This window comes from Scyliorhinus canicula, unplaced genomic scaffold (assembly GCF_902713615.1).
Source record: "Scyliorhinus canicula unplaced genomic scaffold, sScyCan1.1, whole genome shotgun sequence".
Classification (NCBI taxonomy): Eukaryota; Metazoa; Chordata; class Chondrichthyes; order Carcharhiniformes; family Scyliorhinidae; genus Scyliorhinus; species Scyliorhinus canicula.
In genome coordinates this window covers 868,591-883,411 of record NW_024055497.1, presented here as the reverse complement: position 1 = coordinate 883,411, position 14,821 = coordinate 868,591, and the positions used below count along the sequence as shown (strand labels likewise).

At 47.1% G+C, this 14,821-nt stretch overlaps 1 protein-coding gene across 4 annotated transcripts; it reads left to right on the top strand.

Annotated features, from left to right (window-relative positions):
* Positions 1–10,601: 10,601 nt before the first annotated feature.
* On the top strand, positions 10,602–13,714 carry LOC119960295 (zinc finger protein 239-like). 4 transcript variants are annotated; one of them, XM_038788042.1, is made up of 3 exons: positions 10,602–10,673; positions 12,201–12,326; positions 12,696–13,714. In XM_038788042.1, the coding sequence occupies exon 3, from the start codon at positions 12,802–12,804 to the stop codon at positions 13,585–13,587; it is 786 nt and encodes a 261-aa protein (XP_038643970.1). In that variant the 5' UTR covers positions 10,602–10,673; positions 12,201–12,326; positions 12,696–12,801; the 3' UTR covers positions 13,588–13,714. The 4 variants fall into 4 exon arrangements, 3 of the variants coding, with proteins under 3 accessions (XP_038643970.1, XP_038643971.1, XP_038643972.1); XR_005459365.1 differs by having other exon boundaries at positions 10,614–11,321; XM_038788044.1 differs by having other exon boundaries at positions 10,640–10,747.
* Positions 13,715–14,821: the final 1,107 nt, after the last annotated feature.

The window sequence follows — 14,821 nt, the reverse complement described above, 5'->3', positions numbered from 1 at the left end:
CACAACATGTGATATCAAGAAATGGCTGAAGGCAGCGAATACGGCAAAAATATTATTCTGTCATTACTCCTGAAGAATTGTGCCATACCCCTAGCAAAGCTGTTCTAATAAAGCTAGAACACTGGCATCTACCCAGCAACTGGATGGTAGCACAGTGGCTAGCACTGTTGCTTTGCAGAACCAGGGTCCCAGGTTCGGTTCCTGGCTTAGGTCACTGTCTGTGCGGAGTCTGCATGTTCTCCCCGTGTCTGCGTGGGTTTCCTCCGGGTGCTCCGGTTTCCTTCCATAAGTCCCAAAAACGTGATGTTAGGTAATTTGAACATTCTGAATTTTCCCTCTGTGTACCTGAACAGGCACTGGAGTGTGGCGACTAGGGGCTTTTCAAGTAACTTAATTGCAGTGTTAATGTAAACCTACTTATTTTTATTATATGTGGAAAATGTGGAGATAGAGAACCTAGCGGAGTGGTGTAACGACAACAATCTCTCCCTCAATGCCAGCAAAACTAAAGAGCTGGTCATCGACTTCAGGAAGCAAAGTACTGTACACACCCCTGTCAGCATCAACGGAGCCGAGGTAGAGATTATCATAGAATTTACAGTGCATTCGGCCCATCGAGTCTGCACCGGCCCTTGGAAAGAGCACCCTACCCAAGGTCAACACCTCCACCCTATCCCCATAACCCAGTAACCCCACCCAACACTAAGGGCAATTTTGGACACTAAGGGCAATTTAGCATGGCCAATCCACCTAACCTGCACATCTTTGGACTGTGGGAGGAAACCGGAGCACCCGGAGGAAACCCACGCACACACGGGGAGGATGTGCAGACTCCGCACAGACAGTGACCCAAGCCGGAATCGAACCTGGGACCCTGGAGCTGTGAAGCAATTGTGCTATCCACAATGCTACCGTGCTGCCCCATGGTGAGCAGTTTCAAATTCCTAGGGGTGCACATCACCAAAAATCTATCCTGGTCCACTCACGTCGACGCTATCACCAAGAAAGCACAACAGCACCTATACTTCCTCAGGAAACTAAGGAAATTCGGCATGTCCACATTAACCCTTACCAACTTTTACAGATGCACTATAGAGAGCATCCTATCGGGCTGCATCACAGCCTGGTATGGCAACTGCTCGGCCCAGGACCGCAAGGAACTTCAGAGAGTCGTAAATACCGCCCAGTCCATCATACGAACCTGCCTCCCATCCATTGATTCCATCTACACCTCCCGCTGCCGGGGGAAAGCAGGCAGCATAATCAAGGATCCCTCCCACCCGGCTTACTCACTTTTCCAACTTCTTCCATCGGGCAGGAGATTCAGAAGGCTGAGAACACGCATGAACAGACTCAAAAACAGCTTCTTCCCCACTGTCACCAGACTCCTAAATGACCCTCTTATGGACTGACCTCATTAACACTACACCCATGTATGCTTCATCCGATGCCAATGCTTATGTAGTTACATTGTATATATTGTGTTGCCCTATTATGTATTCTCATGTATTTTCTTGAATTCTGTTTAATTCCCTTTTCTCCCCATGTACTGAATGATCTGTTGAGCTGCTTGCAGAAAAATACTTTTCACTGTACCTCGGTACACGTGACAATAAACAAATCCAATCCAATCCAATCCAAATTGCCCCAGTGTGTCCTATACACAAAAAGCAGGACAAATCCAACCTGACCAATTGCCACCCAATCAGTCTAGTATTCATCTTATCAGTAAAGTGATGGAAGGGGTCATCAACAACGCTTCAAGCGGGACTTACTTAGCAATAACCTGCTCGTTGATGATCAATTTGGATTCCGCCAGGGTCACTCAGCTCCTGACCTCATTACAGCCTTGGTTCAAACATGGATAAAAGAGCTGAACTCCAGAGGTGAGGTGAGAGTGACTGCCCTTGACATCAAGGCAGCATTTGACCGAGTATGGCATCAAGGAGCCTTAGCAAAACTGGAGTCAATGGGAATCAGGGGAAAACTCTCTCCTGGTTGGAGTCATACCTGGCACAAAGGAAGACGGTTGCGATGGTTGGAGGTCAATCATCTCAGTTTCGGGACATCACTGCAGGAGCTCCTCGGGGTAGTATCCTAGGCCCAACCATCTTCAGTTGCTTGATCAATGACCTGCATTCTCATAAGGTCAGACGTGGGGATGTTTGCAGATGACTGCACAATGTTCAGCACCATTTGTGACTCCTCAGACATTGAAGTAGGCCATGTCCAAATGAAGCAAGACCTGGACAATATACAGCGTTGGGTTGACAAGTGGCAAGTAACATTCGCAGCACATAAGTGCCGGGCAATGATCATCTCCCAAAAGTGAGAATCAAACAATTGCCCCTTGACATGCAATGGCATTACTATCACTGAATCCCCACAATCAACATCCTGGAGGTTACCATTGATCACAAACTGAACTGGATTGGCCATATAAACACTGTGGCTACAAAAGCGGGCCCGAGGCAAGGAATCCTACGATGAATAACTCACCTCCTGACACCCCCCCCCCCCCCCCACCCCCCGCAAAGCCTGTCCACCATCCACAAGGCATGAACGTGATGGGATACTCACCAGTTCCCTGGATGAATGCAGCATCAACAACACTCAAGAAGCTCAACACCATCCAGGGCAGAGCAGCCGTTTGATTTGCACCCCTTCCACAAGCATTCACTTCCTCCACCACTAATGCAGAGTGGCAGCTGTGGATACAAGATACACTGCAGGATCTCACCAAGGCTCCTAGACAGCACTTTCATAGATTTCATAAAATTTGCAGTGCAGAAGGAGGCAATTCGACCCTTGCGATGGGCACCCTACATAAGCCCACACTTCCACCCTATCCCCATAACCCAGTATCCCACCTAACCTTTTTGGGACACTAAGGGCAATTTAGCATGGACAATCCACCTAGCCTGCACATCTTTGGACTGGAAGGAAACCGGACCACCTGGAGGAAACCCACGCTGACACAGGGAGAACATGCAAACTCCACACAGTGACCAAAGCAGGAATCGAACCTGGGACCCTGGCACTGTGAAGAAACAGTGCTAACCACTGTGCTAATGTGTCACCCATGACTGATGCCTGGGAACACCATCACATTGAGGTTCCCGTCCCAGTCACTCACAATTCTGACTTGGAAATATATTATCGTTCCTTCACTGTCACTGGGTCAAAATCCTGGAACTCCCTCCTTCGTAGTACAGTAGTTGTACTATTAGGACTGCAACAGTTCAAGAAGGCAGCTCACCACCACTTTCTCAAGGACAATTCGGCAACAAATGCTGGCTGAGCAGTGAAGCCACAGCCTGGAACCAAGGAATGTTAAAAAACTTCCCATTGTATCCTCCCTGCTGCAGACAGTGGAGTAGATGGGTGCTGCCCATCTCAGCATTTTCAGGGGAAAACACCCCACCCATTGCTAATTCTTCAATAGAAGATTAAGTAATGTTATAATAACAGTCTTTATTGTCACAAGTAGGCTTACATTAACACTGCAATGAAATTACTGTGAAAATCCCCCAGTCGCCACGTTCCGGCATCTGTTCGCATACACAGAGGAAGAATTCAGAATGTCCAATTCATCGAACAAGACTTTTGTGGGAGAAAACCGGAGCACTCGGAGGAAACCCACGTAGACAAAGGGAGAACATGCAGACTCTGCACAGACAGTGACCCAAGAGGGAAAGGAAATATCTGTGTTATCATGGAGACTGTGTAAACTGTACAAAATGAAAATCCAGTAACTAGATTGAATATAATAATAATCTTTATTATTGTCACAAGTAGGCTTACAATAACACTGCAAGACGTTACTGTGAAAAGCCCCTAGTCGCCACATTCTGGCACCGGTTCGGGTTTAAGAGGGAGAATTCAGAATGTCCAAATTACCTAACAGCACGTCTTTTCTGGGCATATGGGAAGAAACCGGAGCACCCAGAGGAAACCTACACAGACACAGGGAGAACGAGCAGACTCCACACAGATAGTGACTCAAGCCGGAATCAAACCTGGGACCCTGGAGCTGTGAAGCAACAGTGCTAACAACTGTGCTACCGTACTGTCCATATAAATACTGTGTCAGGATTCTCCATTAGGAACAAGTTGTAGATGACCATCATGCTCTTGGATTGTGCCCAGAAATTCTCTTCCTGCCATACGATCCTCCCCCAGTTTGTCCTTTCTGAGTTCCTGCCGGGTAAAGTTAAACACTCAGGTAGGATAGACAAAAATCTACAACAATGGGCTTAACACAAAGCTGATTTATTTGAGATATAATAATAGCACTTTTAATTATAATCATCAGAAGGAAAACACCATTTTCCAGCAGAAAGAAACACCAAAAGTCAAAATTAACATGGTTTAGTCCAAGACGTGGTTAAAAGCAGCAATAACAGCAGAATCTCCCTGTTTACCCGAACAGGCGCTGGAATGTGGCGACTCGGCGCTTCGCACAGTAACTTCATTGCAGTGTTTGCCCCCATATCCCCCCATATCCTTCTAAACTCCAACGAGTACAGACCCAGAGTCCTCAACCGTTCCTCATACGACAAGCTCTTCATTCCAGGGATCATTCTTGTAAACCTCCTCTGGACCCTTTTCAAGGCCAACACAGCCTTCCTTAGATACGGGGCCCAAAACTGCTCTTGGTACTGATCAGAGCCCTATATAGCCTCGAATGTACATCCCTGGTCTTGTATTCCAGCCCTCTCAACATGAATACATTGCATTTGCCTTCCTAACTGCCGACTGAACCTGCACATTAACCTTTTGTTTTTACATTTAAAAAAACATTTTTTAGAGTACCCAATGAATTTGTTCCAATTAAGGGGCAATTTAGCATGGCCAATCCACCTACACTGCACATCTTTGGGTTGTGGGGGCGAAACCCACGCAAACACGGGGAGAATGTGCAAACTCCACACGGACAGTGACCCAGAACCGGGATCGAACCCGGGACCTTGGCTCCGTGAGGCTGCAGTGCACTTGCACGTTAACCTGAAGAGAATCTTGAACCAGGTCTCCCAAGTCCCTTTGTGCTTGTGATTTCCTCAGAATTTCCCCATTTAGAAAATAGTCTATGCCTCCATTTCTCCTTCCAAAGTGCATAACCTCACACTTTTCCACATTGTATTCCATCTGCCACTTCTTCGCCCACTCTCCTAGGCTTGCTCAGCATTGCTTCTTTTTCTAATCACTTTAAATGAATGCCCTCTGTTTATAACTTTGCCCTAAATATGACTTGCTAGATCAAACGTCTATTGCCGATCCTTAGTTTTAATGTGGTCAATGTGGTTTTCATTTAAAGTGGTTTTCATTTTCATTTTTTCATTTTCAAGTGCCTTTCCATTTGAGAACTGTTCAATAAAGTTATTAGGATTATTTATAGCTCGGGCAGCATTGGAGCAGTGGTTAGCAGTGGGACTGCAGCGCTGAGGACGCGGGTTTCAATCCCGGCCCTGGGTCACTATCCGTGTGGAGTTTGCATATTCTCCCCGTGTCTGCATGGGTTTCACCCCCACAACCCAAAGATGTGCAGGTTAGGTGGATTGACCAGGCTAAATTGCCCCTGATTTGGAAAAAAAACATTGGGTACTCTGAATTTTTAATTTTTTTTAAAGGATTATTTGTAGCTTCCCCACCAGATTTTTCCATTATCCTGAAGTGACCTTATTTTTATCGGGAGTTAACTGAAATGTGTTCCTAACCTCTCATTATCTAAATTTCCATTTATCACTTTTCAGTCCATCTGACCCAGTCCATGGCTTTCTCCCTCATTGTCTAAAACACATCAGCAACTTTTGTATAATCCTGGTGTGTACATTTCAGTCTAAATCATTGATATATACCAGCAAACTGTGGAGCCCCACTGGAAACAGACGTCCAGGCATCATTCAGTCCTGGATGTGACTAACAGCAGCAACAACAGCTGAATCCAAACCCTGCTGCTGCCTGTGAACTTGCTGATGTCTGTGCAGGTTGTTTGACTGAGTGAATCTCCTCCCACGCACGGAGCAGTTAAACAGCCTCTCCCCAGTACCGCTCCCACGTGTGGGCTACACGGTAACACAGTGGTTAGCACTGTTGATTCAAAGCTCCAGGGTCCCAGAATGCCTGGCTTGGCTTACAGTCTGTGCGGAGTTTGCACGTTCTCCCCATGTCTGCGTGGGTTTCCTCCGGGTGCTCCAGTTTCCGCCCACAAGTCCAAAAATGTGCAGGTTAGGTGGATTGGCCATGCTAAATTGCCCTGAGTGTCCAAAAGGTTGAGGTGGGGTTATGGGTTAGGTTGGAGGTATGGGCTTAAGTAAGGTGCTCTTTCCAAGGGCCGCACGTGATGGGCCGAATGCCCTCCTTCTGCACTGTAAATTCTATGATTCTGTTTCAGTGTGAACTCGCTGGTGTTTCCGCAGATGCTGTTCACTTTTAAATCTTTTTTCACAGTCAGAACATTTAAAAGGTTTCTGATCAATGTGAACAAGTTGGTGCGCCATCAGGTGGGATGACTGAATAAATTTCTGGTCACACACGGGGCAAGAGTACGGTCTCTGCCCAGTGTGAATTCGCTGGTGTTGCAGGAGCTGGTATGAACATGTGAATCCCATCCCACACACGGAGCAGGTGAATGGCCTCTCCCCAGTGTGAGTGCGTTGGTGTCTCAGTAAATCCTTTTTAGTTTTAAAACTCTTCTCACAGTCAGCACATTTAAAAGATCTCTGATCAGAATGAACAAGTTGGTGTGTCATGAGGTGTGATGACTGAGTGAATCCCTTCCCACACACGGAGCAGGTCAATGGCTTTTCTCCAGTGTGAGTGCGTTGATGCATCCGTAAACCTGTTCTGCTTTTAAAGCTCTTTTCACAGTCAGCACATTTAAACGGTCTCTGGTCAGAGTGAACCTGGCGGTGGGCCCGGAGGTTTGACGAAGCATTAAATCTCTTCCCACATTCCAAACAGGTGAATGGCCTCTCCCCAGTGTGAGTGCGTTGATGTAACAGTAAACTATTTCTGCTTTTAAAGCTCTTTCCACAGTCAGCACATTGAAACGGTCTCTGATCAGTATGAACAAGTTGGTGGCCCAGGAGGATTGATAATTGAGTGAATCCCTTCCCACACACGTAGCAGATGAATGGCCTCTCCCCAGTGTGAATACGTTGATGTGTCAATAAATCCTTTCTGCATTTAAAGCTCTTTCCACAGTCAGCACATTGAAACGGTCTCTGATCAGTATGAACAACTTGGTGTGTGAGGAGGGATGATGACCGAGTGAATCCCTTCCCACACACAGAGCAGGTGAACGGTGTTTCCCCAGTGTGAATACGTTGATGAGTTTCCAATTCAGACGGGGATTGGCATCCCATCCCACAGTCCCCACATTTCCACGGTTTCTCCATGGTTATTGACAGGTTATCAGGTGTAGGTGGGATCCAGATTTGAGGTCACTATCAGATCAGCCGTGATGTTATTAAATGGTGGAACAGGCTCACGGGGCTGAATGTCCTATTGCTGCTTCTTCATTCCTTTGGTGCGAATGTCCTTATGTCTCTCCAACTTGGATCATCAGTTGAAGCCTGAGTAAGATGTCTCCCTGATGTAAATGCTGTAATTCAATTTCATGCTGTGTGATTGGTTAAAGCACAGTTCCAGCTAACTGTGGAAAATTACTTAGATGTCTGTGTCTCGGTGCTTTTCCAATCACAGGGATTTTTGAAATTTTTTCCGAAAGACAAAACAGACAAACATTTCTCCTTCCACGTTGAAAGGCCGGTCCTGATGAATCAAGTGACTCTATCAGATCTCAACAAGATGTTTGCAACTGCAAATATTCTGTAAAAGGAGATTACATTGAATTACTGTGAATATATAATCCAACCAGCCCATTCTGTCACAGATTCTGCTGCTGTCAATACTCGGCACATATCTCCGACTGTCACACCTATCAAATCTCAGCCTTTCAGCTGATTTTCGATTCCATTTTCTCTCATGTGCTTGTCCCGTTTCTTTTTGAAAACATCTCAGCGCTTTCCTCAACACCTTTCCATGGTAATGCGTTGCACATTCTGAACCTGTGATAAATAATTTTGTCTGTATTATTCACTTGAATTGATTCGTAACTTTCTTGCATTTATGACTTGTTGTTTATTGATGGTCACTCTCTCACATCGCCCCTCTCCAAACTACTGATAATTTAAAAGATTTATAGGCAGGCCAATGCTTAATTTGTTGTTATCGATAGAAAAAGGCCCCACTCCATTTAATCTTTCCTGAGAGCTCTTAACTCTCATTTTACACAAGTCATCACTGTTGATGCAGGCTAGAATTCACAAAGAGACAAACCTTTCTGTTGGGTTCAGTTTGTTGTGTGCAAATTCTCCAATTCTAACCCCCCCCCCCCCCCGTAAAAGGAGTTTACAAAAGCCATCACTGTCAGTCCAGGATCGAAATTCTGAACAGGCAATTCTAGTTTCTCTGGAACATTTTTTCCTCTCTTGTTCCCCCAAAGCTGTAAATCCCCGTCCCACAGACTCTCCCTGGGCTGAAATCCAAACCCATCTCACCATCTGCACCATTTCTTTCCTCCACTCCCAGTGTCCTGCAAACCATGGAGCTGACAATGATTGTGAAGGGTTTGATCGGGACTGATTGACGGCGGGTTCGGACCAATAGGAAGAGGGGGCGGGGCTGGAAGCCCGAACAAGGGCGGCTGGTCCTCCAGCCAATCAGAGTAAATGGGAGGCGGAGCAAAGGCGGGGCTCTCGCTCCCTCCGCATGCGCCCGGCCACCCGGGCCTGTCTCGGGGAAAAGCCCGAGCAGCTTTCGCCGGTTCAGCTGCCATATCCGAGCTTCATATTCGTAGTTTGGGGCCTCTGCGGAGTGTTTATGAAGCCTCCCGCTGCACCCTCCGGCTCCATCCCACCCTCAGGACTCACCAAACCGAATTTGAACGGCTCAAAATTTCCGCCCGACCACCCGAATCGCGAGACCTTAACGTTACTGCGCATGCTCCAGCTCACGTGGGAGACCGGACTCAGCCCCGCCCCTCCTTCACTACGATTGGTTGGATGACTAGCTGCAACCACTCGGTCCTCCAGACCCGCCCCTCTCTTTCTGTTGGCCCAGAGATGCCGTCAATCACTCCCTGGGCATGGTGAGCTGGAGCATGCGCATTGCCGATGCTGGACACCCAGACACAAAAGGAGATATGAGGACAGGTGACCAAAAACTTGGACAAAGAGGTGAGTTTTAAAGAGTCTTAAAGGAGGTAAGTGAGGTTGAGACGGGGAGGTTTATGGATGGAATTCAGTGCTTGGGGCCCAGGGAACTTAAAACCATGGCGGAGTAATTAGAATCAGGGGTGTAAAAGAGTCCAGGATCAGAGCTGTGTAGATATCTCAGGGGGTTGTGGAGTTGGAGGAGATGACAGACACGGGGAGAGATTAGGCCATGGAGGGATTTGAAAACGAGGGTGAGAATTGACTGGGAGTGAATGCAAGTCTCAGAGCACAGGGATCATGGTGGAAAGGAACTTACTGTGAATTAAGACATGGGTAGCAGACTTTTGGATGGCTTTAAGTTTACAGAGGTAGAATGTGGGAGAGCAGCCAGGTGTGCAATGGAATTGTCGAATCGGGAGGTGACAAAGCCATGACTGAGGTTTCAGCCCCAGGTTATTTTTAAGGTTATTGTCTAATGGGACAGATCAACACACACCAGAAGTGGATTATATTATGTTTTCAACAAACCATGACTACTTCACTACTATTTGAAAACCAAATTTAGTTGTGGTTCTCTCGATACTGGCTGCATTATCATTACATTGGATCCAATGATGTGTTCGCTCACTCACTGCAGTCTGACTTATTGGAACAGACATGGTGTTTGTTACTCTCAAAGTGAGTGAATCCTTTGCTGTTTATCCTCTGGGCCCCATCTCCACTATTATTGTCTGATTGTCCCACTGAGACTCTCACTGTTATTATTGGACAATCAAGGGCAGCACGGTAGCACTGCAGCCTCACAGCGCTGAGGTCCCAGGTTCGATCCTGGCTCTGGGACACTGCCGTGCGGAATTTGCAGATTCTCCCCGTGTGTCTGCATGGGTTTCCTCCGGGTGCTCCGGTTTCCTCCCACAGTCCAAAGATGTGCAGGTTAAGTGGATTGGCCATGCTAAATTGCCCTTAGTGTTGGTTGGGATACTGGGTTATGGGGATTGGGTGGAGGTGTGGGCTTGGGTATGGTGCTCTTTCAGGGAGCCGGTGTGGACTTGATGGGCCGAATGGCCTCCTTCTGCATTGTACATTCTATGAAATTCTCTCCGCGTTTGCGTGGGTTTTGCCCCGACAACCCAAAGATGTGCAAGGTAGGTGGATTGACAACGCTTCCCTTCATTGGAAAAAATGAATTGGGTAGTTATTTTTTTAAATATTGGGCAATCAGCCTGAGCCTGTGGCAGCTCTCACCATCTGGAACTTTCACAATGCCCGGATGATTGACAGCGGCTCCGGACCAATAGGAAGAGAAGGGGCGGGACTGGAGGACCGACGGAGAGCAGCTGGTCATCCAACCAATCGGAGTGAATGAAGGGCGGGGCCGGGCTGTGATTGAAGCATGCGCAGTATCAGTAATGGCGATGGAGAGTGGCTGTTTCTTCTTTGCATCCATAATTAGTAAGAGGCGGTTAACAATATGTAGCGTGCGTGAGATCGCGGGGAATGTTGGAAACGCTGCGTTAGCACATTGTGTGAGTCACTAAACTCTGAAAAGAGTTTACGGGACCTAGATTGGAACGAGCGGGGCTGCAGCCTGTCATTTTAGGCCTGGATTAACGGCCGCCATCTTTATTGGATTGAGTGTGCATCAGGGCGCATGCGTGGTCGCGCATGCGTGGTCGCCATCTTTGTCGGGGCGATGTTTCAATGAGTGGGAGGGGCTTGTTCCCCATTGTTCAGAATGGAGACAACTTTTCCATCAAACTATACCACCCTTTGAGTCCCAATGTCTGAATGATGGGGCTGTGGATTGATGGAAAGAAAGGGAAAAACATCCTGCTCTCCGGATCCCAATACCTCATGGTCTAAAGATCTGTGGTTCTGTCCACCCATGGCAGAAACTCAAGACCCTGGGTAGACGTCCTCAAATTGAGAGATTGCTGATGAGGACGAGGGGCAAAGTGCAGAAGGGAGAAGGCAGTGCAGTGGTTGGCACTGGGACTACGGCGCTGAGGACCAGGGTTCGAATCTTGGCCCTGGGTGACTGTCCGTGTGGAGTTTGCAAATTATCCCTCTGTCTGCGTGGGTTTCACGCCCATGTGCAAGGTAGGTGGATTGACAACGCTAAATTAAAACATAGAACAGTACAGCACAGAACAGGCCCTTCGGCCCTCGATGTTGTGCCGAGCAATGATCACCCTACTCAAACCCACGTATCCACCCTATACCCGTAACCCAACAACCCCCCCCTCCCCCAACCTTACCTTTTAGGACACTACGGGCAATTTAGCATGGCCAATCCATCTAACCCGCACATCTTTGGACTGTGGGAGGAAACCGGAGCACCCGGAGGAAACCCACGCACACACGGGGAGGACGTGCAGACTCCATACAGACAGTGACCCAGCCAGGAATTGAACCTGGGACCCTGGAGCTGTGAAGCATTTATGCTAACCACCATGCTACCGTGCTGCCTATGCTTTTGTTCCTTAATTGGAAAAAATGAATTGGGTAGTCTAAAATTATTATTTTTAAAATATTGGACAATCTGCCTGAGCCTGTGGCGGCTCTCACCATCTGGAACTGTCACAATGGTTAGGGCTGGTTTAGCACATGGCTAAATCGCTGGCTTTGAAAGCAGACCAAGCAGGCCAACAGCACTGTTCAATTCCCGTACCAGCCTTCCCGGACAGGCGCCGGAATGTGGTGACTATGGGCTTTTCACAGTAACTTAATTGAAGCCTACTCTTGACAATGAGCGATTTTCATTTCATTTTCAAAAGGCCGGAATTGAATCCAGGTCCCTGGTGCTGTGAGGCAGCGGTGTTAATCGCTGTGCCACCCCACACAATGATGGATGTGGAAACTCCTTTTACGGGAAGTTAGAAAGGGAGAATTTACGCACGACAAACCCAAACCACAAATTTATTTTCTGAATTCCATTTTTGGATTGACATTGATACCTTTTGTAAATTTCATTTTCAGGGTATTAGAAGAGGATTTACAGACAGGAACCTCGAGCAAACTCTTACATCGCAATGTGACAGCTTCACTCGATTCATCAGGAAGTGAACACTATCGTCCTTCGAACATTAAGTGTTTGCATTTCAGGTCATTACCATTTGCGGTGTTTACACACTCTCACTCACACACACACACACACATATAAACTCCCTCTCTCTGTCTCTCCCAAATGCTCTCTGTCCCACGCACTCTCTCTCTCTCTCCCGCACCCTTTCTCTCCCGCACCCTCTCTCTCTCGCACCCTCACCTACTCCCCCTCTCGCACACACTCCCTCTCTCCTCCCATAGAGGTGAACCAGTTGATTATTATGACAACCCAGCAGTTTTCATGGTCACTTTTTCCCAGTGCCGGCCCCACTAGTTTCCAGATTCATTCAGCTCAATTTCACAACCTGCCTATGTGTTTTTGTGGGTTCTCTCTCACTCCCTATTTTCTGTTTTGAATCAATTTCGCAGAGTATTAGAAGTGAAGGAATTTCAGTCAGGAAATTCAAATTAACCATCACATCAAGATCTACACTCACCAAAATGTTCGTAGCATAAATATCATAGGAGTTTGAAGATGGAAGGAAGATGCACCGCTCAAACTAGGGAGAAACCGTACATGTGTTCTGTGTGTGGACAAAGCTTCAGTCGATCATCTGGCCTTTTGAAACATAAGTGCAGTCATACCGGGGAAAAACCATGGGAATGTGAGGATTGTGGGAAGGGATTCGATTATCCATCCAAGTTGAAAATCCATCAGCGCACTCACACTGGGGAGAGACCGTTCACCTGCTTCGAGTGCGGGAAGGGATTCACACACTCATACCACTTGCTGACACACCAACACATTCATGCTGGGGTGAGGCCATTCACCTGTTTGCAGTGTGGGAAAGGATTTGCTCATTCCTCCAATCTGCTGAGACACCAGCGAGTTCACACTGGGGAGAGACCATTTAAATGTCCAGACTGTGGGAAGTGTTATAAAAGTTCTGGGGAACTGATGTCCCATCAACGTGTTCACACCCAGGAGAGGCCGTTCAGGTGCTTTCACTGTGGGACTGGGTTCAGACGATCATCTGACCTCACTGTACATCAGCGAGTTCACACTGGGGAGAGACCATTTAAATGTCCAGAATGTGAGAAGTGTTATAAAAGTTCTGGGGAACTGATATCTCATCAACGTGTTCATACTGATGAGAGACCTTTCAGGTGCTCTCACTGTGGAAGTGGATTCAGGCGATCATCTGACCTCACTGTACACCAGCGAGTTCACACTGGAGAGAAGCCGTTCACCTGCTCCGAGTGTGGGAGGGGATTCACTCAGTTATCCAACCTGCTGATGCACCAGCAAGTTTACAAGTAACTTCAGTGATTGGTTGCTGTTCATCACATCCTGGACTGGAACATGTTCACTGGGGTCAATTGCTGCTGATGTTCATAAACTCTAATCCAGTCACAAGGAATTAAATTCTGAATAAAAATCAAGTCAATCAGTTTGTGTTAAACAAAGCGTGTGGTGTCTTTTTAATATCGCTAACACAAGTTAGTTCCTTTTGAAGGTCTCCTTCTCCCCGTCTCCTCCATCCTCATCTTCAACAACAACTGTGAGTAGCTCACACAGCTTCTTTGTGACAAAGATTGAGACAATCCGATCAGCGGCCTCTGCTGCTTCCCTCCACTAACCTACCGGACCAAACCGTCTCTAAGTACATTTTTGTCCAAGTTCTGAACTTACATCTTTCTACAATTTTTTTCTCCTACTTCCTGTCAGAACACACCTTGTCCATGAGACCCCCCCTCCCCCCTTCTGCTCCATTGATAATTCCCATAAACTGCTGACATCTCAACTTCTCCATGTGAGCCGATATTGTGAACAGCTCTTTCTCTGCTGGTACTGTCTCAGCATTAAATCCACTGTCATCATCCATCCTAAAAAAACACTTGTCCCTCCCATCTTTGCAAACTACCATTCCATTTCCAATCTCCCTTTCCTCGCCACAGTCCGTGTACTCGGTGTTCCCCAAGGATCTATCGTCAGCCCCTCCTACATCCTATCTACAAGCTGCCACGAGGTGACATCATCCCAAAAGCAGAGTGTTAGTTTTCACATGCACACTGACAACACCCAGCTCTACCTCACCCCCATTCCTCCACTGTTACTAAATTATCAAACTGCTTATCCCACATCCTGTACTGTATGAAAGGTTTTCCTCCAATTAAATATTGGGAAGGTCAAAGCCATTGTCTCCAGTCACCACTACAAATTCCATTCCCCAACTACTGAGACAATCCCTCTCCCTGGGAACTGTATACCAGATATTTCAATTTCCACAATGTTACCAGTGTCCATCTCACCCCAGCTCATTTGCTGCTCTTATTTTGTGTAATAACCTTTGATGTGGCACCTTGGGAAAATCCTTCTGGAAATCCAGATAAAGCACATCTACAGGTTCCCCTTTATTAACATCCCTTGTTACTTTCTCAAATTCAAATATTTTCCTGTTAAAAGTTTATTGATGAAACAATGGGCAGCACGGTGGCCTAGTGGTTAGCACAACCGCCTCACGGCGCTGAGGTCCCAGGTTCAATCCCGGCTC